The sequence below is a fragment of the Camarhynchus parvulus genome, chromosome 6 (genome assembly GCF_901933205.1).
Source record: "Camarhynchus parvulus chromosome 6, STF_HiC, whole genome shotgun sequence".
Lineage (NCBI taxonomy): Eukaryota > Metazoa > Chordata > Aves > Passeriformes > Thraupidae > Camarhynchus > Camarhynchus parvulus.
Genome location: NC_044576.1, coordinates 1,484,374 through 1,505,946, shown reverse-complemented (window position 1 = coordinate 1,505,946; position 21,573 = coordinate 1,484,374). Strand labels below are relative to the sequence as shown.

At 43.5% G+C, this 21,573-nt stretch overlaps 1 protein-coding gene and 1 non-coding gene across 3 annotated transcripts; one reads left to right on the top strand and one right to left on the bottom strand.

The window, feature by feature from the left end:
• The first annotated feature begins 6,723 nt into the window (after positions 1–6,723).
• Positions 6,724–6,805, top strand: TRNAS-UGA. The gene has a single exon. It is a non-coding gene; the product is annotated as a tRNA-Ser (tRNA).
• Positions 6,806–10,853: 4,048 nt separating this feature from the next.
• On the bottom strand, positions 10,854–20,987 carry DNAJC12 (DnaJ heat shock protein family (Hsp40) member C12). Of its 2 annotated transcripts, none has more exons than XM_030951145.1 (5): positions 20,796–20,987; positions 17,773–17,851; positions 15,936–16,075; positions 13,988–14,189; positions 10,854–11,957 (listed from the first exon to the last, which is right to left on the bottom strand). In XM_030951145.1, the coding sequence occupies exons 1-5, from the start codon at positions 20,871–20,873 to the stop codon at positions 11,872–11,874; spliced, it is 585 nt and encodes a 194-aa protein (XP_030807005.1). In that variant the 5' UTR covers positions 20,874–20,987; the 3' UTR covers positions 10,854–11,871. The 2 variants fall into 2 exon arrangements, with proteins under 2 accessions (XP_030807005.1, XP_030807006.1); XM_030951146.1 differs by having other exon boundaries at positions 10,854–11,921.
• Positions 20,988–21,573: the final 586 nt, after the last annotated feature.

The window sequence follows — 21,573 nt, the reverse complement described above, 5'->3', positions numbered from 1 at the left end:
GGGGGGAGGAGGTGTCTCACCTGACCTGAGGGGACCCGACGGGAGGCGCTGACCTGAGGGGAGGGGTCCTGACCCGAGGCTGAGGGGCGGAACAGAGGGGGTGTCTGGCCTGTGGGAGGCCGAGGTTGATCTGACTCGACGGGACGGCTGCGATCTGAGGAGGGGGCACCTGCTGCTCCTGCTCCTGCTCCTGCCCTTTCTCCTGCTCCTGTGCCTGTGCTGTCTCTGCTCCTGCTCCTGTGCCTGTCTCTGCTCCTGCCCCTGCCCCGCGGGGCGGTCCCGCCGCTCTTCCTTCGCCCTGTGACAGGTAGGTAGCTCACAGAGGGAGCCTGCGCACTAAGCCTATTTGTTGGGGTTGATTTAAAATCATTTTATGTCAGTGTTCACGTATCCTCCCTCCCGACGTGCGCTGTTTTTTCAGGTACTAGGTTGTTCCGGTCTTCCATGATTGTCCCTCCAGTTTGATTCACCACACGAGGTTCTACTTCTTTATCTTCTGCTGTAAGACTTTGGGTAGGATTTCACAGCTGTAAATGAGAGCCAGACCTATTGAGACACTTCACTTCTGGCAAACACATTTAAAATTAATCAAATAAGGTACCCATGAAAACAAAGCAAATTTTAAATCAAATACAGAATTTGTATCTGTGTCGGTGAAGACAATCCCAGTCTTGGCCAGTGATCATCCAGGTAAGGAACCTGGCCAATTCACCTTTCTCACATACCTGGATTTCATTCCCACAGAGGGCAAATGAAAAATTCCCAACTGGGGAGTGGCTAAATGTACCCCCGAATGGCAGCAGGGCATGGATAGACTGTCTGACCAGACACAGGACCTCAGACACAACCTGTACCCACCAGTAAAGATGTCATCACCTTTTCTAAAATTATTTCAATTTAGCTAGGCAAAAGAAAATGTTATAATCAGATTCTTTAACAAAATTTCACACTCCTGCAATAACTTTTGATGTAAGCCATCACTTGAAACAGTTCAGAAATAAATCTATTTTTTAGGAGGGCACATTCCAATATTCTGACTCTCCATTTGGTTTCAGTTATTATCTGTAAGTAAGCTCAGTAATTAGTAATTTCTTTCTATTTTCAGTTGTTTACACATCTGTTTTCTTCTAAGGGAAGCACTGAGTTAATATAGTTCATATTTGTACATTATTATTTAATCAACCTCGTCAGAATGATATTGAATCCCTAAGACAATTTTATACAAACAATAAATAATTTTATCTAAAGAGCTGACTCTTAAAAACAGCCTGCTTACAAAGCACTAATTCTCATTCCCACTGAGAAACCCTGCAGTATGAAATTAGTAGTTTGTGAGTTTAAATTGCAAAATTAATCATATTACCATAAGTGTCAGAAATGAAATAGCAATGACTGAAATTCCTAAACTTAGTTCTTGAGATTTACACAAATCTCAAGGTGCTCCAGATTTTGCTTCAATCTGTCTTTTGGAGTTTTCACCAGGCAGATTTTTCTCGTGTGGGAAATGTAGGCTATTCAGGTGAGAATAACCAAAGACTGAAAAGGATTATTCCTGAAGATCCCAAGGTTCTCAGGCAATTCAGCAAAAGCACACGATCACTGTGGTTCTCCACTTGCAGCCCATCAGTGACAGAAACCAGCAGCAATACAGACCTACAAAAATCAAACTTTCACCCATGAGTGCCAATACAGCACACCTCAGGTTTCTGCACAGGTACAATGCTGACAGGAGGGGTGCAAGTAGCACATCTGTAACAGTGTAACATAACCTCCCTGTGGTAGCTTGATTTGAAAAAATGGGACATTGAGCTGAAAGACCCATGGTGAATTGCCTCTAAAGCATAATTAAAGTTGGTTTTATTCTATTTGTTACTGAGTTTTAGCTTTCCTTCATTCAAGGTCTTGCAATTCAAAATGTACAAAGTATTTGATTTTGAAGAAGAAAGTATTTGAAGAATCAAAGTATTTGATTTTGAATAATTGGGAAGGTTTATTACTGTGATCTGTTTCTGAGGCATAATAACAATTAAAGTGGTCATTTATGCAGGACAGTTGCAACCAGCCAATGCTGCAAACAGATTTAAAATTTAGGCACAAATGTGACTAAGGCAACCACTAACCAAAAAGGAAATTTTCTGATGAAGGTTTTTTTTTTCATAACTGACCACGATCTGATTTCATTTCTAAAGCTTCTGCTGATCTGGAGGTACTAACACAAGCTGCACCCCCTGATGCTACCCAATGTCATAATCCCTCTTTGTAGTGACAATGTGGAAAATAGCCTGTAAAACTCAGCAAAATAACAGGTTTTAATCACAACTATTTAAAACAGGCTGCAGATATTGTTTTTATGGGCAGGAAAAACTCCAACAAACTGGAAAATAATGATTAAATGAAAAATAAACAAAGAGTCATGTAATTTAAGATTTGAAGCATACAAAAGGTGAGTAAATCAGGGTCTCCATACCAATATCTGTGCTCAGAACGAGGACAAAAATCAAGCAATGCAGAATGGGAGCCAGAAGCCTATTTTACTTTCACACAGGTGGAAAGAATATTACTCTTTGTGGTGTTGCAGATGCATTATGAAAGCCAAGTCTCATTAATAAACCTACCATGAGGGTGGTTTTGGCCCAGAGTAGCATTTTCCTATGATATTCAGTGTAGTTGGATTTTGAATGCATATCCATTTAGCTTATGTTTTCATAAAAATGTAGGAGATGTGTGGATAAACCATTTGCAAACAGGAACATTCTTTTTGTTTAAAACCCAGTAAATCTGATAAAGATGTATTAAAGAAAAAGGTTCCAATCCAGTAGCACACACATGCCCAAATTTGCTAAGATTATTGATTAAAAATAAGAATGCAACAAAACATTTGGCTGCATTGACACCTAAAACAACAGTGAAATAATTTGATAATCTTGTGGCACTGAACCTGTAATTTCATTAAAATTTAAGTAGAACTAATAGCATTTTTCCAAAAATGATCTATTACTGAACATTCGAGAGGATTAGAGGCAAAAGCAGATTCTACAGTCTGTCAACTTTAAGAGCCACATTTTCAATAGTAAAATTAAAGCTTTGGGATAAAATTGTATGCCTTTTTTTGGATATGCATGGATGTTCAGACACCTTAATTAATATTTAGCTGCATGAGCAGGATTAGCAAACTCTCCATGTCTACTCACACCCTTGTGGTGACAGATGTCCTGCTGCCTTCATTCCAAATGTGCTGTAAGTGAGGTGATCAAGCAGCTGTGAGCAGAGCCAGAGGCACAGGGAGCTGCAGCCCAGTTTGCCTCCCCTGCATGGAGTCAGGAGCAGCAGCACCTCCTCAGCACTCCCTTGCCAGCAGCCTCAAATCCTTGAGAAGAAAGGGCCAGCACCAGGACACTGGCTTACCTAACCAGCAGACATTTCTTCTTGTTCTTCTAGATAATGTTTATAAAAAATACCAATATTAATTGGGATACCAACTAATTCCATGGAAGCTGCCCAGCAGCCATTTTATCTCAACAGATTTTGTCATTGTTGGCAAACAAACGAGGAAAAGTTCAACGTGTCCTAACTAAAGGAGTGAAGCCACTTTTGATTCTCTACCTGAAACTCGTCCCCAGATCCGTTCTTAGGCGTTCACAGAATGTGACATTTTAGCCATACAGAATTTTCCATAGTAAATTCTTACTTTCATTGTCTGCACGGTTGCAGTTTTGTTAAATGATCTACAAAGCTAACAGACAGAGCAGGAGGAATATAGAAGAAATACTCTTCAGTGTGCAGCATTAGTTTTCTTAGTGTTATGTGTTTCTTCAGGGAGAAAACACGAAATTCTGTAGTCTTGTGGTGCAAGCATTACGTGTAAAACACAATTTGTGTTGGAGTCATTATTTCATTCAGATTCTTCAAGGGAGATGTAAAATTTACTCCTGAATATTCAAAGTTACACATAAGCACAAAGTTGCTGTTCTGCCAACACTGCTGTAAATACTTGTTAGCTTAGGCAGAATCTCACCTATTTTTTCTGTTGCAAGCATCATAGAGTTCTAACAGGAAGAAATGTTCAAACTATTGAATTTTTAAAGCGGACAGAGATTGATTAAATAAAAGGGCCCAGAGCAGGTGGTGGAGAAGGGATGGAACAAGCATTACAAAACTGACATTGCACTTAAAGTCAACTAAGACAAGAAACCTGAAGGACTGAAGTGCTTGGGGCTCAGTCCCTGTATTTCTTAAGAATCCACTTGTGCATTTTTGATACTGGTTGGTTAATCTGTCCATGTCCTATTGAAGATTTTTCAGTATCTATCCTTGCTACCTGAAGAAATTAAAAACATGAGAAATATAGGCAATTCTATCCTAGCACCATTATTTTATACAACAGACCCAAACCAGACTTTTTTCTGTTACCTGTTCCAATGTCGAGACCTTGCTACCTTTAGGCGATTCAGAAATAAAACTTGTGAGATTCCTAGGGGAGATAAATTCATGTTCAAAGGACACTCAGTCCAGTGGCGCTGTGCATGTGTCCCTCGCCCTTCTGTCAGCGCTGCCGGGCAGGGCTGGGCACCCCGAGGAGCTGGAGGCTGCTCCTTGTGCGCGCTCCCTGCTCTGCGGCTGCAGCTTGCGCGGGCGGCGCTGGAGGTCACTGCAGCTCTGCTGGGAACCAGAGATCCTCCAGAGACACCCAGCGGAGCTGCCTGAGGAGCTCTCGCTGCGCCCGAACAGCGCTCAGCCGCCTCCGGTTTATTCTGACTGACTGAAATCGCACCTTTCGTCTCAGTCCTATGCGTGAACACAAAGCACTGGGTATTTGTGTAAGACGCCAATCACTTGGTTTTAAAATTTTAAAAGTTTAATAGTAATAAAATGGTTATAAAAATAGTAATACAATTAGAGTAATAATAATTTGGACAATTTGAATTAGGACAATATGAGACAATAGAAACAAAGAGTTATGGACGTCTGGGTACCTTTTCTGGGCAGCATAAACCCGAAAAGGGACCCACGTTAACAGAGGATTAACCCTTAAAAGCACCAGCCTGTTGCATATTCCTACACCTCATACATGATGCATAAATTCCATTGAAGCACAGGATTCTGTCTGGTCATGTCAACTTCTTCCTCATAATACTAACGGCGTTATTCTGCCTGAGCGAGGCAGGAAGAAGCTCGTTTCTCCTGATAATGGAGCAATAAATTCTCTTTCTCTGAAAGATTTGGGTGTCCTGTGGCTGCTATCTCAGTGTGAGTCCTTTCTTTAGAAAAAAAAAAAAAGTATCCTACATAGCATAGTTTCTATTTTAACACCATGTTATAACCTAAAACTATATTTACCACACTATTTAAGAGAATTAATACAGCATTACTTTCTAACACAACACATATAATATTCATTTGAATATTTGCAAAAAGCCAATCATAAAATACGCATTTTTCACATTGTTTAAAGAAAAAAAAAAGTAAGTTTCTTCTTAGTTCTGCTAGGAAAGAAAGGCTCCTAAATTCCGAACACTGGAGTCAGACATTGAGCCAGAAGGAGCCCTGAGTCTGTCCAGGCTTCAGTGCCTCGGGATGTCCCGTGTGTGGTTTCAGCGCGGTCACTGCAGCCCGGCAGAAGCCCAGGGGGCTCTCGGCTTCCACCTTCGGCAGGGCGGGATGGAGAGCACCGGCCGGGGCTGGAGCGTTCCCGCAGCCGATGGGCCGCTCCCGTGTCGGCCTTGCCGGCGTTTCCGGGCGGGAATTCCAGCGGCGCTCCGGAGAGCCCGGGCCGGAGCCGCGTTTGCTCGGCAGCAAACCCCATCGGACGGACAGACAGACAGACAGCATCCCTTCCTGCCCGCCTGCCTGCCTGCCTTTAACACCTTGCAGCGGCTCCGTCGGGCTGCGCTGGCCGCGCCGCTGCCCCTCGCTGCGAGGAGCACAGGAACACCCGGCGCTGGCTGACGTCCGTCTGTCCTCCCGTTCCCGGGCAGGTCACAGAGAAAAGGCCCAACAGGCGATTTTCATTCGCCTATTTAAAAACCGTGACTAATTCAGCAATATTTTCGGTGCTGAGGCAAGTTAAAACAATTATAAAGAATGCTTCTAGATCAATAACTCGTTAAACAAAAAAAAAAAAAAAAAAAGAGAATGGGAAGTCGCCAATATCACTCCAGCTACTTATAATAATAAAACAAAAGCTCTGAGTATAGAAATTAAAAATCAGAAAAAATTATTATTTTTACCCATTGCAACACAGGCAGAAAGTCAAATGAAATTTAATTTTAATTGTACTACTGCTGGCATAATAAACTGTTGCTAGCATAAAAAAATTATCTACAGCGAATTAAATTACATATAAAGGTCGTATGATAGAGACCTTTCGAAATTTTGTAATAGATTTTGCAATAATTGAAAGAAAAGTACAACCAGGAAAAACATTAAGGCCACAGAAAGCTAATGCAGCGCCTAATGGCTGCTGTCTATCAGCAGTTCGTGGCTGCCTCCTCCCTGCCAGGCTCAGGTTCCATTCGCAGGAGCGGGCGCGGCCTCTCTCCCTCAGGCCGAGACTCTCGCTGCGCTTTGGGATCTGTTCCTCCGGCGCCGCTCCTGCCGAGCCGCGGCCGCCATTGCTGCGGGGGTGGGACCAATGGCGTCCATTGGCTGCGCAGGCTGGGGGCGGAGCCTGAGGCGGGCGGAACGCCCTATAAGGGTGCAGCTCGGGAGCGCGCAGTAACAACAGCAGCGATGGCCGAGTGGTTAAGGCGTTGGACTTGAAATCCAATGGGGTCTCCCCGCGCAGGTTCGAACCCTGCTCGCTGCGGCCCGGAGGGGCTTCCATTTTTTCGTTCCTCCCATTCCCTGCTGGGTGCCCTTTTACTGCTCTCGGCTCCTCTCCGGCAGCGGCACCGCCCAGAGCGATGGGCTGGGATAACGGCACAGAGCGGGCAGGTCCCGCACAGCCATCATCCGCTCCTGCGGGTGGTCCCGGAGCACCGGCAGGGCCGCATCAGCCAGCCCGGGAACATCGGCCGTGAGGGAGCCCCCACAGCCTCCCCAGGCAGGCTGGGCCGCTGCTCGGGCACTGCACGGCGGAGAAGCACGTTCAGGTGGCACTTCCTGGTCACTGCCTCTTGTCCCATTGCTGGGCACCACCGAGCAGAGCCCGGCTCCACATTCCTGACACCCCCCTTGGATATTTATACACAGTAAGGAGGTTCCCTCTCAGTCATCTCTTTGAAACACTGAGTAGGCCCAGCTCCCTCAGCCTTTCCTCATGACAGATGTTCCAGTGCCCCCATCATCCTTGCTGCCCTGTGATATTTATCCTAGTGCAGCTCTTCAGGCCGTGCCCACCCGCTCCTCCCCTGGCCCTGCCAGAAGGAACAGCAGTGCCAAAGCTGCAGCAGGGCCCAGGGCAAGGTTCTGGCATTGCACCTTGCAAGCAGTGGCAAGAGGCCTTGATGGAGGTGAGAGAACAGAGGTTTGGTGCTCTTTCAACAGCTCAGCTTGCAGGCCCTGCACACAGGACACACAGCATCCAGCTGCAAAGCTCAGCATTCATCCAATGCCTAAGACACAAACAGTGCCCTGATTCACCCAAAGGTCTATTGCTCTGCCCCCACGTCCTACAGCTGATACAAAATAAATTAAATCTTGCCAGCAGAAGGCTTCTCTATAAGGAATGGAGTTGCTCCATAAAACCTTGCCTTTCCTGCAGGAAGCTGGTCTGATTCCTCCTGGACCTCCAGGGAGGGGGGCCCTCGATCCTCTTTTCCTGCCTTTTATGACCTTCTGCACATGCATGATGCATGTACACACACAGTATGGCGTTGACAGGGGAAAACAGGACAGAAGTTATTATGCCATTAATAACCAGGGAAAACAAACCAAGGCAGCATTCCCCAGCCGTCCATGATTGGCTTAAACTGAGCTCTCACCCTCCAGGTGTGTCACTCTCCTCTACGTGTGGCCCCAGCACCAAGGAAGGGGAGGGCTGCCAACCCTGCGGCAGCAGGGGGAGCGTGTGCACCGGGCTGCAACCAAACCCCGGCACGAACGAGAGATCATCATCATCTGCCCGTCTGACAGTGACACAGCCCAGCAACCTGCGGAGTGGCTTTATCTTCTGCTGTGTAATTTCATCAGCTTTACAACAGCCTCACTGCTTACACTTTCATATCCTGAAATGGGAGATGAGCCTGCTGGGAAGGTAAGATAGCAATGCTGATGCTCAGGAAATTAAAGATACACAGTATCTCTTTTAATAATCAGGATACTTGCTTCTATTACAGAACATATGAACTGCCTTTGTTAAAAATCTCATTTAAAGAGGAAAACAAACAGTCAAGAAACGACCTTACCTATAATTCAGCATTACTCAGCCTGAGATTTTAAGTCATGTACTGTCTGTGTTTATTGTCTGAATAACTCTTACATTGTCACTTGGCAAATGTTGGCAAAGCAACTTCTCAAATACTGGCAAAACACAAAGGTTGAGGATGTTTTAGTTCTTGACAATCTTGTATATTCTACAGTTGCACAAGTATAACAGCAGCAAATAAAGATATAATAATTTTATATCATCCCAGAATCCCCCCATGCTATTCAGTTTCACTGTAAATAACTGGCTAAGTAGTTGCTTAATTTCTGTTTAAAAATAGTTCAAAGGCCTGGGAACACAGCATTGAAGAACATTCCCTATACTCTGTATTTTATCATCATCCACCTGCACCCCATCTGCTGTCTCATAACTTCACATGAAAACTCCTCAGCCTTCACAAGTCCAGTGAGGGCTGGGTTTTATCAACACTTTTGTCTGGACTCCAGAGGATCTGGGCTCACCTCACAAACAAACTCTGTTTGTTTTCATACCAAATCATTCAGAGCTGTAACACAGCACAGTAAATCAGAGCCCTCACATACCCCCAAACAATCAGGACCCTTTACTGCCCACCTAAGCAACTCCCAAGGGGAGCTCAAAAAGAAAACAGGAGCTTACCATGTCTCCAGAGGGCTGCCCTCCTCCAGCTTGAAACTCCTAGGCCCTAATCTAATAAACAGTGTCTGGGCTTGCTGTTCCCCACCCCCTTTGCCACTGTCTCCGCTTTGCAAAGAGAGTTAAAGATCTCAGTGGGCCCCTGAAAACCACGAACCTCTGACTGTGCTGCCTCAATCACACCTTCACAGAGCCTGAGATCCACCACAAGCCCTGCCCCAGTTAAAGCTCCAGTGCGTGAATTAGGGTTGGTGCTCACCAGTGCAGGGGCCAGAGCACCCCAGAACTGCTGCTGGAATGTCAGCTGGGACATTCACTGGATCTTTTCACACCACTAGCAAAAAGCTTCTAAAAGTGCTGTATATTTAAAGAAGCAGATAAGCAGTTTCTGCTTGGGGTGTAGACCCTGAATGATCTAACACTGACTAAGCTGTCAGGTGCTTTCTCTACTTTCTAACATAAGGGACAACTGGACAGCCCACTCACTTGTTACTGGCCAACAGGTCAGTCCCACCTGGTTCTGGGGAATCAAAAGCAGAGCAGGGTGCACAGGCTCCTCTTGTTTTCCAATCCATCTGACTTTGCTGTGCTAGGAATAGATTCATTCAACTCAGGAAATACAGAAAAATGGATCATTTCAAGATTAACATGTACAGAAATGGAAAAAAGGAAGTCTGTGTCGGTGGCACTGGTGTACTGGAGCACCAGTTAGAACCTGCCCTCCTCATGAGGGCAAGTACAAATTACAGGGCCGATCTTGAGCAGGTTGTTGCAAAACCCAACTTTTGCCACAAGCTTTTACTGGGCTAAGAGCCTTCCAAACGTCTGCAGTTATTCATTGAGAACAAACATCCAAAGGTTCTTTGCCAAAACCAACCACGCAATAATTGGCTAATAATGACATCACTTTTAATGACACAAACTATTAGTTTGCTGTTCAAAGGTCTATTGTGTGTTCACTTCTCAAAGGAAACCAGCTCGTTAGGTGCTAAATCATCCATCCAACTACTCCCTTGTACCTTCAGCGGCAAGTTAAATGGGCAGGGGAGAATCTGGGCTGCCATCTGATTCAAAGTGCTCCAGCTGGCTGCACTCCCAGCTTTTTGTTGGAGGGAAAATTGTTCCCTATTACTTAGTATCCTTCACATACAGTAAGAGTTTCTTTCTTCTGTTACAATTATTTGACATTCTATAAAATGGACCAAAGTCCTTCCTGAGCAAATACCTTTGTATGAAGTAAAGCAGCAAATGCACCAGAAAAAACCAAACCAGATACATTTAACAAATGTTCCAGAGAATTATTAATCTCATAATGTTTGCAGCTGCAAAATATGCAAGGGAAAGCATGTAAAATGAAAGATGATGTGCTATAGAAGTGGCTCTGGGTATCAATGCCATCCAGCCTAGGCCAGCGTGGCTGCAGCAGCACAGCTCCAGCACTCAGGCTGCACCAGCTGGGAGCAGCAGCAGCAGCAGCAGCAGCGGCACGGGGGCAGCCCCAGGGGAGCGCTGGCTGCAGGGCACAGGTGCCCACCAGCTCAGGGAGATCCCCCTGTTCCTGGGTTCCAGCAACAGCACCTGGGGCACAGCAAGTGGCAAACAGGCCCCAGGCAGGGGGGCACAGTAACCCAGGCAGCACAGCACGGCCCAGACACACACACCCCTCCAGGGAGAGACAGACAGACAGACAGACAGCAGATTGTTCCCATGTGGGCACAACGCTGCACTCGCCAGGTTGCTCTTTCCATTGCACTGCCTGCGATTCCCAACTGGACTCTTAAGCTTTTACGCACTAAGATGACAAATAACAAGAAATTCCAAAGGAATCTCTGTGGTGGGTGGAGGATTTAATTTAAAAGATGAAAGAAACCCCTTTTCTGTATGCATGAAGTTTTATTTGCTGCTGATGGAATTATCTGCCTGCACAAAACCACAATGTCAATACCTGACATATTAGCCAAGTTTGCAAAGAAGAAAACAAACACAAAATAAATAAACAACAATGTAGAATTTGAAAAGTTGCCCAAAATATCAAAAACTGTCATGTGAGATTTTGTACACATTAACGCTGACTAGTCTGATGTTTCATTCCTCACTGCACAAAGCCCTGGTAAAACCAAGTCTAGCACACCTGAGCAGGGAGGGGAATTGCTCTGAAGCCACGGGACAATGCTGGCACACATACACAGAGGATCAGTCTTCCACCAATACGTCTTAAGACAAAAATTGCTATCTGGAGAATTAAAGTTCTGCAACTGCCTTCCAAAACAAACAGCTGGTGCAAAAAGTGTTCTCGTTAAGGTAGAAGACAAGTGATTTTTAGGAGTGCTTGATCTGACACAGAGACCTTGGATAACAAGAACGTTCTTATTTCATCTATAACACAAGATCACAACTCTCCTACAAGTTAAGTTTGTAATGAGTACATCATAAATCACTGCAGCGAGTACAATGCAATGGAGAAGTGAAGCAGAGCACAGAGTTAAGAGATAAGCACAGCTCTGTTTACAGTTCATTGTCGTAAAGCTTTTGGAAGATCCTCCCGAGTAGGATACCCTGGAGCCCAGTGTTCTACTGAGAGTAGGTTTTTTATAACATCACACTATTGAAAGAAATATTAATCACTACACAATATTTGAGAATATAAGAAACAATATACAAGATGTTAGATAACTTCACAACATCACTTTATAGTAATACTGAAAAGGTTATTGAACAGAAACATCTCCATCTATAAGGCTCACAGCACGTGTGATAAATCAGTATTTAGACATTGACTAGAACAACACATTTCAATAAAGAATACAAAATACAAATAACTTATAACTGCTGTTAAAAAGCCCAAAGGGAACGCTGAAGAGATGATCTCTTGCTCCTGTGTGTTTCTCATTTTAGATCTCGTAGTTTCTGAATTTCCTCAGAAGGTCTGATGGAGCATCACCTGACCAGCGGAAACGCAAGTGCCAGTAATTCCCCTCTGAAAATCCCGAGGGGAAAAAAGAGAAAGACAATTAAATTACTATAAACATGCATAAAATTTAATTTTCTGAAACAGTACTTGATGGTCTTCCCAGAAAGAAGTAAACAGAAAAGTGCTCTTGACTAGCAGGGACAAACAGAGCACTGAGTTCTTGGCAGGCTGGAACAAGAACCAAACACCAACCTTCACCAGAGCTCAGCTGGGAAGGTCCCAAAGGAGAACAGCAAGGACCTTTTCATACTAAAATGTGACCTTCCTTTTACAGCAAACTGAATCCTGTGAGCAGAATTAGTGTTCAAATCTGTTGTTTGAGCTGAAATAGCCATGTAGGTGGCAGTCCAGAATCCATCCAGGCCAGTGACTGTCACTGTCATGTTTTCTGGAAAAATCCCTTCGCCAGGATTTCTTCACCTGGGAAGCTGAGAAGCCTTAGAGAAAAATGAAAACAAGAATTATCTGATTGCTTCTCCCTCTTTTGCTGCTTTGGAATGTGGTCTGGACATTGTTTACCAACTGGTAATTTTTTGATTGGTTTCATGTGAATTGTTTTGACTCATTGACCAATCACAGTCTGGCTGTGTCGGGACTCTGGAGAGAGTCACGAGTTTTTCATTATTAACTTGTTAAGCCTTCTGTCTGTATCCTTTCTCTATTCTTTAGTATAGTTTTAGTATAGTATTCTTTAATATCATATAATACCATAAAATAATAAATTAGTCTTCTAAGAACATGGAGTCAGATTCATCATTTCCTTCTTCCTCTGTCTGGGGACCCCAAAAATATCACAAGTGACAGGAACAGACAATGCCACGGTTTCAAAGTGGAACCCAATATATCAATTTTTGCTGGATCAAAACAAAAACATTATCAACATCCTAACATGGGGTATAAACACTGAAGTGCACACACCCCCTGTCAAATATATTATAACATTAACATTTATTCATGTGAATATATGCCACTGGATAAATGAAGTAGGCACTTGATGAGTTTGATGGTTTTTTTCCATTCAAATATCTGGAAATTAAATTAAAACTTAAAAAAATAAAAAACTTGAGAAAGAAGATGCCTGAAAAGAAAATTCACCATTATAAGGAACAAGATGATGTTTACTTCAGAATTTTCCTGTTCTACAAAAGATACAGCGATGATTTAATTACAAAAAAAAAAAACCAAAAAGAAGTTATAGAGCATAATTTTTCAAAGTTTTCAGTTAGGCCTGGTATACACTTCCATGTAGAATTTTCTTATCAATTTTGTGCATTCCGCAAATGTTTGGGATTACATTAGGTTTTGCTACCCTCATAGTGGACCCTAATTTGCTGTTTGATTTTGTTTAACAATAGCTCTGTGCTACCATGGGCTAGGATTATGAAACTGCTGAAGGATCAGGCAGCACAGAGGGTGCCCATGGTGCTAAGGAGGCTTTGGTCAGGTACAGTGACCTAAAGCACAGCCAGGAAATGCTGACTGCCAGGGGACACTTTTGAAACACACATTTATTCTGATGCAAACACTACTTAGAAAAAACAAAACTGTTTGAATATAAAAGAAGCCTTCAAGTCTCAAATTTTAGCTTTCATTAACTCATCAGATGAAAACTGTGCAAAAGCACTGAATAATGGATTAAAAAAACCCCAAACTTAAATATTTTAATTAACAGTTCTAAAATTTATTTTTTAAAGTCACTGAAAATAACTGCTCTTTTTACTTTGCATTTTTATATATCAGAAAAACTAGACTTTCCATTTTGGCTGAAGCATTTTTTTTCTCCTTCTCCAGTTGCAGCTTTTACTAGCAAACAAACAAGGAAACTTGGGATAGGGAGGAAGGAACATCTGAAAACTTCAAAATTAAATAAATAATCAAAAGCATAAAACCCAAACCAAAATCCCAACCCAAAACCACATTTAAAAAGCTAGAAGTTCAACACACTGTTCTGGAGAAGACTTTCTCACGACTGAAAGCCCCCATTTCAGGCCAATCCCTGGATACTGCAATTTTCTGTAACTGCTGTTTTCACTTACTTGGGGAGTCTGGAATCTTTGAAGATTGTGGTTTCACATCAGGGATTGCAACATCTTCTTGTTCCCTGCTCCCTTCCAACAATCCCTCGCCACTGCTTTCCATCTGTTGGGCCCACATCTCATTGGTTATGTTGTTGGTATCACCAAAGTCAGGAGCTTCCAGCATCTGGTCCTTCTTACTTTGGACAGCCCAGTGCATTGACTAAAGGAATGCAAACAGAACAAAGAACTAAGCCCTGTGCTTTAAGGGTTTTAAATGACTTTTTCTTTTTTATATTGCTGCAATAAATGGTTAAACAGAACACATTGAGAAGCCTGCAGGTCAATGGGATGGGGGAAAGTATGGTTACATGTCACAAACAGCACTGGAGAGGACACTTTATGGCAGATGGGGGTGAAGAACAAAATGTACACCAGAATTTTAAGGGCCTTTTGTCCAGTTCCTTCTGTCATGAATTCAGACTTTTTTTAAGAGGGCTTGAGTGACTTCAGAAATGTTCATTTTCAAAGCTGTCTTTAACTCCAGAGTACCTTTTGAAGGCAAGGTAATTTTAAAATATTTAATATTAAAGTCTGTGGAATAACATCTGTTTGGAACTAAACTAGGCTTAACTGGATATTTCCACCAAACATTTAAGCTCAGGCATAATGCTGTAGTTGAAATGTCTCAAACTTTTATCCTAAGCAGAATTGAGATGGGAAACTTTTATTCACCTGCCTTAAAATATGACCATGTAGCCCAATGCAATATTATGGAATGGAGCTCTACCAGGGGCATGCTTTCAAATCTTCTCAATAGCAAAATCAGGAAGGAAATCACCCAAAAAAATCCTGCCTCTGTCCCAGATGACCCCACCAGCCCCTCAGGGCCCCTCCAAAGCTCCGTGGGAAGCCCAGGGTTCTAAGGAACTACTCCCTGGATTTTTTCAATGACATCTTTATTTAATCAGACAACATGAAAACCTATCTGATAAGTAATATACCAAGAGGAGAACATATTAGAAAAAGATCCCAGCTTTAACTGAACTTTGAAAATAAATAAAAGTTTCCTACAAAAGCAAAGTGAGCTGAAGCATTTGAAAACAACCCTCAAGTTACTTAAACTTCTTATAAAAGGAGCAACTTGGTCAATTCACTCTAAAACGACTGGCCTAACACCCTTCCATGAATGGGCTCCTGAAGTGCTCCAATTTTCCCTGAATTTTCTTAACATCTTGTCCTAGGTTGACTAGATGATGCTTTTATCCCCAATAGTCTGTTCTGTTTATGCTGAATAATAATTTTTGCACCTTTAAGACGTGTTCCAGAGAGTGAAGGGGGGAGAGAAGAAGCAGCAGTTTGTTTTCAGACACTGCACTCACTCCTCCACATTCCTGCTCCTGGACTGTGCTGTCTGCGGATGGACAGACAGCGGGACAGAGCTCTCCTTTGCTTTTAGTTAGTTTAGCTAGCTGAAGCAAAGAAGTTCCCTGGACTGTGGGGGTTTTTCCTTTTTTTTTTTGGCCCTGTTTAACCTGCACTGAACACCCAGAAGAGCACTGGCAGCTGCATCTGTGGCCACTGGGCCAGGCCTGGCCTGCGACATTTCCAGCACTGAGGGACTGATCAGAGACTGAGTGAGCTGAGCTGCAACCCGGGGAGGGACTTTCTCAGTTTGTCATTTCTTTTGGAGCAACAAGGGGCTTTAATGTTTAATATTGTTTCGGTTTCATTGTTTAATAAACAGGTTTTTTCCATTTGTCTCCAAGGAGGTAGTTTCTCCCGGACCGGTTGTGGGGAGGGGCCGATTGAATCTGCTTTCCTAGAGGAGCCCTTTGGGGATTCTCTCCCAAATCTGCCCTGAACCGGGACACATCCACAGCGCAGGAACGTGTCTGCACCATCCCCACGGCCAGAGCCTGGCGCTGCAGCAGAAGGCAGAGCTGTAACGCATCCCCGCAGCACGGACCGTCCTGACGGAGCTGCTCAGCGCCTCCCAGTGCCGGAACGGGACGGGGACTCGGCTCCGGCGCCAGTGATCGTAGCGCGCCCGCCGCTCCGCGTTGGTCAGCGTCTCCTTGGCCTGCTGCAGCCGCTGGAAGTCCTCCACTGCCACACAGACAAAAAGCACACTAAGGACAAGACGTGCTTGGCAAATACAGGAACTCAGATGCAAAAAGGGGCCTGCCAGCAATGGCTCAGAGCAAAGGAGAGGAGAAGGCAGAAGGGCAGAAGGAGAAGGGAGGTGGTTCTGGGTCCAGCTTGCACAGCTCTGGCTGGCTTTAGGATCACAGCCCCTTTGGTGGGCTGATACCCCTGCAAATCAGGACTGAAATGTTCCTTTGTCTACCAGCTTCAAAAGCTCCTAAACTTAAGGTGAGAGAAACTTACAGAGCGCACAGGTAAAAGGCACAATCAGCCCCTGCAGACCACCTTAAAAAGGGAAATTAGAGCAGCTCTGTTAGAAGGAACACAGTGAGATCTGCAGCAGCACAGGAGTCAGAGCACAGCACAGCAACAAGAACCATGAGCAGCAAGAAAAACAGATGAACAGGAACTGACAGACAAGAATAATCTAAATATAGTTCAGATTAATTAACTCGTGCATTTTATTAGGTGTATTTTCCACGTATGCTAAAATGTTATCCAGACTGAATGAGTAAGAACTCTCATTTTTCCCCACAGGGTAATTTTTCATGGAACGGTTACTAAGGATGCAGCTGCTTGTTACTATTTGTGGAAGGGTTATAAAGATTTAGACTTTATCTATGACTCACCTATGTAACAGTGATCTATTATTATTACTATTATTCATTTATTCCAGTTTACAAATTAGAGAGAGTTCTTTTGAAATACACTGCACCCAAACACTAATCAAAATTGATAACAATAAATCAAACAAGAGAAAACAGGCTGAGGGAACAATTGTACTAGGTTTTCTTATTCTAATATTACTAGGTTTTCTTATTCTAATGTTACTAGTTTTCAACAAATAAAAGGTCCACTTTAATTACTCTTTATTAACCTTAGGCTGATGAAATAAAACATAAAGTAAACTCTCACTAGTACTGTAAAAAGGTATTTAAAGTAAATGAGGCATGTTCAGGTAAAGAGAGAGTATAACATTTCTTTGTGCCAAGCAAAGCTGCTCTGATATTTGGCACTTGGCTGCTCTTTTTTGTACCCCAGCCTTGGTGAGCTCTGCCCAGGGCTCTCTGTGGCTTTGAATGGCCAAAGATTGGCTCCAAAGGACTCAGGTGCTGCTCAGCCCTCCCAGCTCTGAGGAGCTGCCCCCTCTCATCAACACAAACATCAGCTGCTGCTCTGCAAACAGAGGCTCCTCGTGGGGCTGCCTTCTCTTCCCTTCCAGCCATTAAATTACATTAAAAGAAAATAAAGCCCATTTATGTGTTCCTCACAGGCTTGTTCCTGGCAGTAAATTAACTGATTGATGCAAGTGTGGCTCTTGAGGGCCACTGAGCACGGAAATGCACCAATCCTCAGGTCTAGGAAGGGACACACTGCAGAAATAAATTCTGTATCAAAAGATGATCTACTGTAGAAAGAAAAAAGATTCAAGGTCCTAGAAATAAAAAAAATCCAACAAGTGTCTTCCTTCACTATCACAAAGGAGCGTGCAAGTCTTAGAAAGAATATCACAAGCTTGCTATTTAAATAGAACGTGCTCAATGCACACAATGATTAAAATATACTGGGGGAAATAAAGTTTTAAGGCTGAATTTTTTATCTTGCCATGCTAATAGAAGAAAAAAATCAATTGCTTTTACACAGGAAAGAATACATACCTGCTTTGGGGTTTCCAGGATGCTTGTCAGGATGGCATTCAAGGGCTTTAATCTTATATTCAGCAAGAATCTGTTCGACCTAAACAAAATATTGAGACAAAGTGAGTAAATACAGAAAAAATTTACAAATTTTCTTTTTGAAAGAGGCTGGGAGAAACAACGAGGAATGCTGAAAGATTTTGTCCCATTCAATTTTACAAGCTTCAGTGCAAGCAAAGTAGGTAACAACAACCATCTGCCAGCGACACTGCTTATTTAATCTCATTTCCATGCACTCAGTCTTGTTTTTGTGAGGCTCAGTCATCCAGCATGGCTTGAGAAAAATGTGCAAAGACATTTGACCACAGAGGCAAAATGCATCCCTTCTGTTGCTCTTGACTTTGTTTAATCAACTCCATCTTTCAACAGTCTCATAGCAGGAAGCAAAGGCTCTCTGCATTGCTGAAGATCAATTTGTATGTTTGGGTGGCTTCCTCCACATCCTCTTCATAGGAAATTCAGCCAGCACCCCATGAGGTTTCCATCTTGGACACCACAAGATAACTCACTCCATAAGCAGTAGTACATATTCTTTCTTCAAGCTAATTTTCCTTGCAAAAAGGTTGGCTTGGAGTAGAATAGATTTGTCATCAACATTAGAATATTGGCATGTATTAGTTTATCAGTTAATTGCAAATTCCCACTGTTTGTTATAGCATAAAGGATTACAACCACTGGAAAAACTAGCACATGTGGAGCCACGAAGCCCCTGGAGTGGGCATCAGCTTAGATTTTCAAATGTTTAGCGCTTTTCCAAGTATCTTGCTGGTTCTTATAATTCAGAAGCCAAAACTTCTTTATATCATTCCAGTTGAGTTTAAGCTTTCACAATTCACCCTAAGGAATCAAAAATTACCATTCTTTCCCATACTACAAAGGCTCTTCATACAAATTCATCATTTGTCCAACCATAAAAGCCACATACAATTTAAATTATTTACTTCAAAGTTGTCTCATAGCATTTTTTATTTAGAAAAAAATTACAGTTTACTCAACTAGCTGGACAAATCTTGTTGGCATATTCTGGGAAAAAAATGTGATCTGCAGTAGTATCTTGAGAATTCTACACTTTTCACTCTGCTCAGAAGCTCCTTCCAGAGGGACAGATGTAATGTGGTGTATCTGCAGTCAGTAAGACACTTTAAAACAGTGTACAGAGAACTTGGTGAGACTGGTTACTGTATAGCCAGCTATCATCTCAAACACTTAGTTACTTAAAGGGGAACTTTAAAGTTAAAATGTGTGCAGAGGGTTAAAATTTAGCAGAAGGGCAACATGGAAGTTTTCAGCTTAAAAAAAATCAATAGAAAAGTTTACAGGAAGTTTATAGAACATACACAAAATTAATATAAAATATATAGTGAGGTGTTTTACCAAGACAGACATCCAACACCCACTATACAAAACCAGCATTGTTCTTGAAGAAGGATGGAGATTAAATCTCCCCTCTTCCTGTCACATCTGAAGATGAAGTAGGTGTCTGTGAGCTCAATTCTACCCGAAGCCACGAATGAACTTGGTTTGTGTTTACTTGAATACAGCAAAAACTCCGTAGAAACTGAGAGTATTTCTGCTCAAATTTAACCAGGTCCAACCAAGAGCAGGACATTGAGCAGCTCAGATGAAAGTGCTGCAGCTGGGAGCGTGCTGTGCACGCTGTGCCAAATGCTCGACTCCTGTACAAAGCAGTGAGACTGCAAAATCCCCGTAATGCTCCAAACTCCTGTGAGACCCCCGAAGGGCTGTGCAGGGTCTGAGGGGACGCCATCCTGGAGCTCAGTCAGCCCGGGATCTCCCAGCTCTTTCTCCCATGTCAAAAACAGGGCAGCAATATCTGCTGCTTCTCCCAACAAACAGTACTCGACAGCTTGTTTTTCAGCACCCATTAGCATTTATTCCAGCTTTTACATTTCATTTTCAAGCAATTTGAAAAATCATTATCACATGTACTTGAACTGTTCATTAATTGCTAAGCCCTTAAGGAATTAGTGTGAGGTAGAAAGTGAGAAACAGCATCTGCGAAACAAGGCTGCGTGGAGCCCCGAGCACTGCCCTCTGCTGGGATCCCTTCTGGGAGCGTCTCGGGAAAAGCTTTACATTTCCCTCCGGGACACACTGAGGATGTTTGCTCCCCATCTTCATACTTCACCACTAGGACAGGTCCGATTAAATTTACTGAGCAAAAGAAGATTTAATCTCCACTGAATACATCCCTCATTACAGCAGAGTACTCAAAACTCCTTTTCAAAACCAGAAATTCTATTCCAGTTAATATAATAGCTAAATTAAACAAACAAACAAAAAAAACCCCAAACAACAACAACAAAATCAGCATACTAGACTAGCCAACAAAAAGTTGTATGGACATCTTTAACACGATGCACCCTTGTTCTAGCTGCAAATCACTCAAAAATAGCTTAGCTAAATCTCATTATAAAGCATGTATCTGCTATCAAAACAAATTAGTAAAACTAGTATTTGAATTTAATTAAAAACGGCATTTAAAATACTAATATGGTAAATTATAGAGATATTGGTTTTGTTTTCATCTGAACAAGTGAATACATTTTAAAAAATATTATACTATGTATAAAGCCCAAGAAACTCTCAGCGTTATCAGTGCCCTAAAGCTATGAACTTTCACTGTATTACTTGTACATAAATAGCTTTTTCAGTTTTCAAAACCAATAATATATATTCTAAACTATTATTTGGATGCTAATGATTTGGATGTCAAACACAGGCAGTTAGCTCTCTCCGTAACTCAGTCCTGTTCTACATGGCATTTTCAACCTAAGCCTTACCCCAGGCTCTTAATGCTGGAGAAAACACGGGAGATAAAACTGAGCGTTCCAAGGGAGATCCTATCAGTGGCAAGAAAGAAGGTGCACAAGGCATTTCAAATATTCCTGCCCGCAGATTCCCTGCAGACACACGAGCACGTTCAAACTGTGAATACCTGGCGAGGAGGGAGAGGCTCTTACCGTCGATAACTCATCGCATCCCAGCAAGTTGTAGTAATCCTCCAGGTCCTCCGGCTTGCAGCTCAGGATCGCATCCATCGGCACCGGTCCAGCGGGCTTCCCCAGCCGGCAGGGAGCACAGCGTGCAGGCAGAGCTCACTCAGGGATCCGGAGCAGCCGGCAGGGAGCACAGCGTGCAGGCAGAGCTCACACAGGGATCCGCAGCAGCCCAGGGGCAGCCGGCAGGGAGGCTGAGGAGCACAGCGTGCAGGCAGAGCTCACACAGGGATCCGCAGCAGCCCAGGGGCAGCCGGCAGGGAGGCTGAGGAGCACAGCGCGCAGGCAGAGCTCACACGGGGATCCGGAGCAGCCCAGGGCGCCAGGCGCTGGCAGTCCGGAGCTCCGCTCCGCTCCGTGCGGCGCTTTTGAGCGCCGGCAGCTGAGCTGACCCGCACGGAGCGGGGAGTGCCCCGCTGCCATTGGCCCCGCTCGGAGCCAGCCCGCCCGCACGGAGCTGCTCTGGCACTGCTCCCTGGGATTTGTAGTTGCCACCGTCACTCCAACATTAAACCCTGGCTCCCGCCCAGACCGCAGGGTTCCGGACACTGAAACGTGCTGGAGATTTCTCTCACCATCACCTGTGCAGCCACTGCAAACAGGCACACACCGAGAGGCTGCACTGCACCTGGCCCATCTTCTGTTCAATTTTTAACTTTTGCCACCATTCTTTGACCAGATCATTAGATGGGTAATTATTATAGACAAGAGTAAGGATTACTTCCAAAATAACAATTACAGG

Bases quoted from the DNA above. Each gene is read 5' to 3' on its own strand.
- DNAJC12 (XM_030951145.1), bottom strand. From the start codon at position 20,873: ATGGATGCGATCCTGAGCTGCAAGCCGGAGGACCTGGAGGATTACTAC. The intron at 14,190-15,935 runs GTCCGTGCTGCG...GCATTCCTTTAG, and splicing joins TGAGCAGCTCCGTCAGGACG to TCAATGCACTGGGCTGTCCA. The intron at 11,958-13,987 runs GTAAGTGAAAAC...CGGGATTTTCAG, and splicing joins AAAGATTCCAGACTCCCCAA to AGGGGAATTACTGGCACTTG.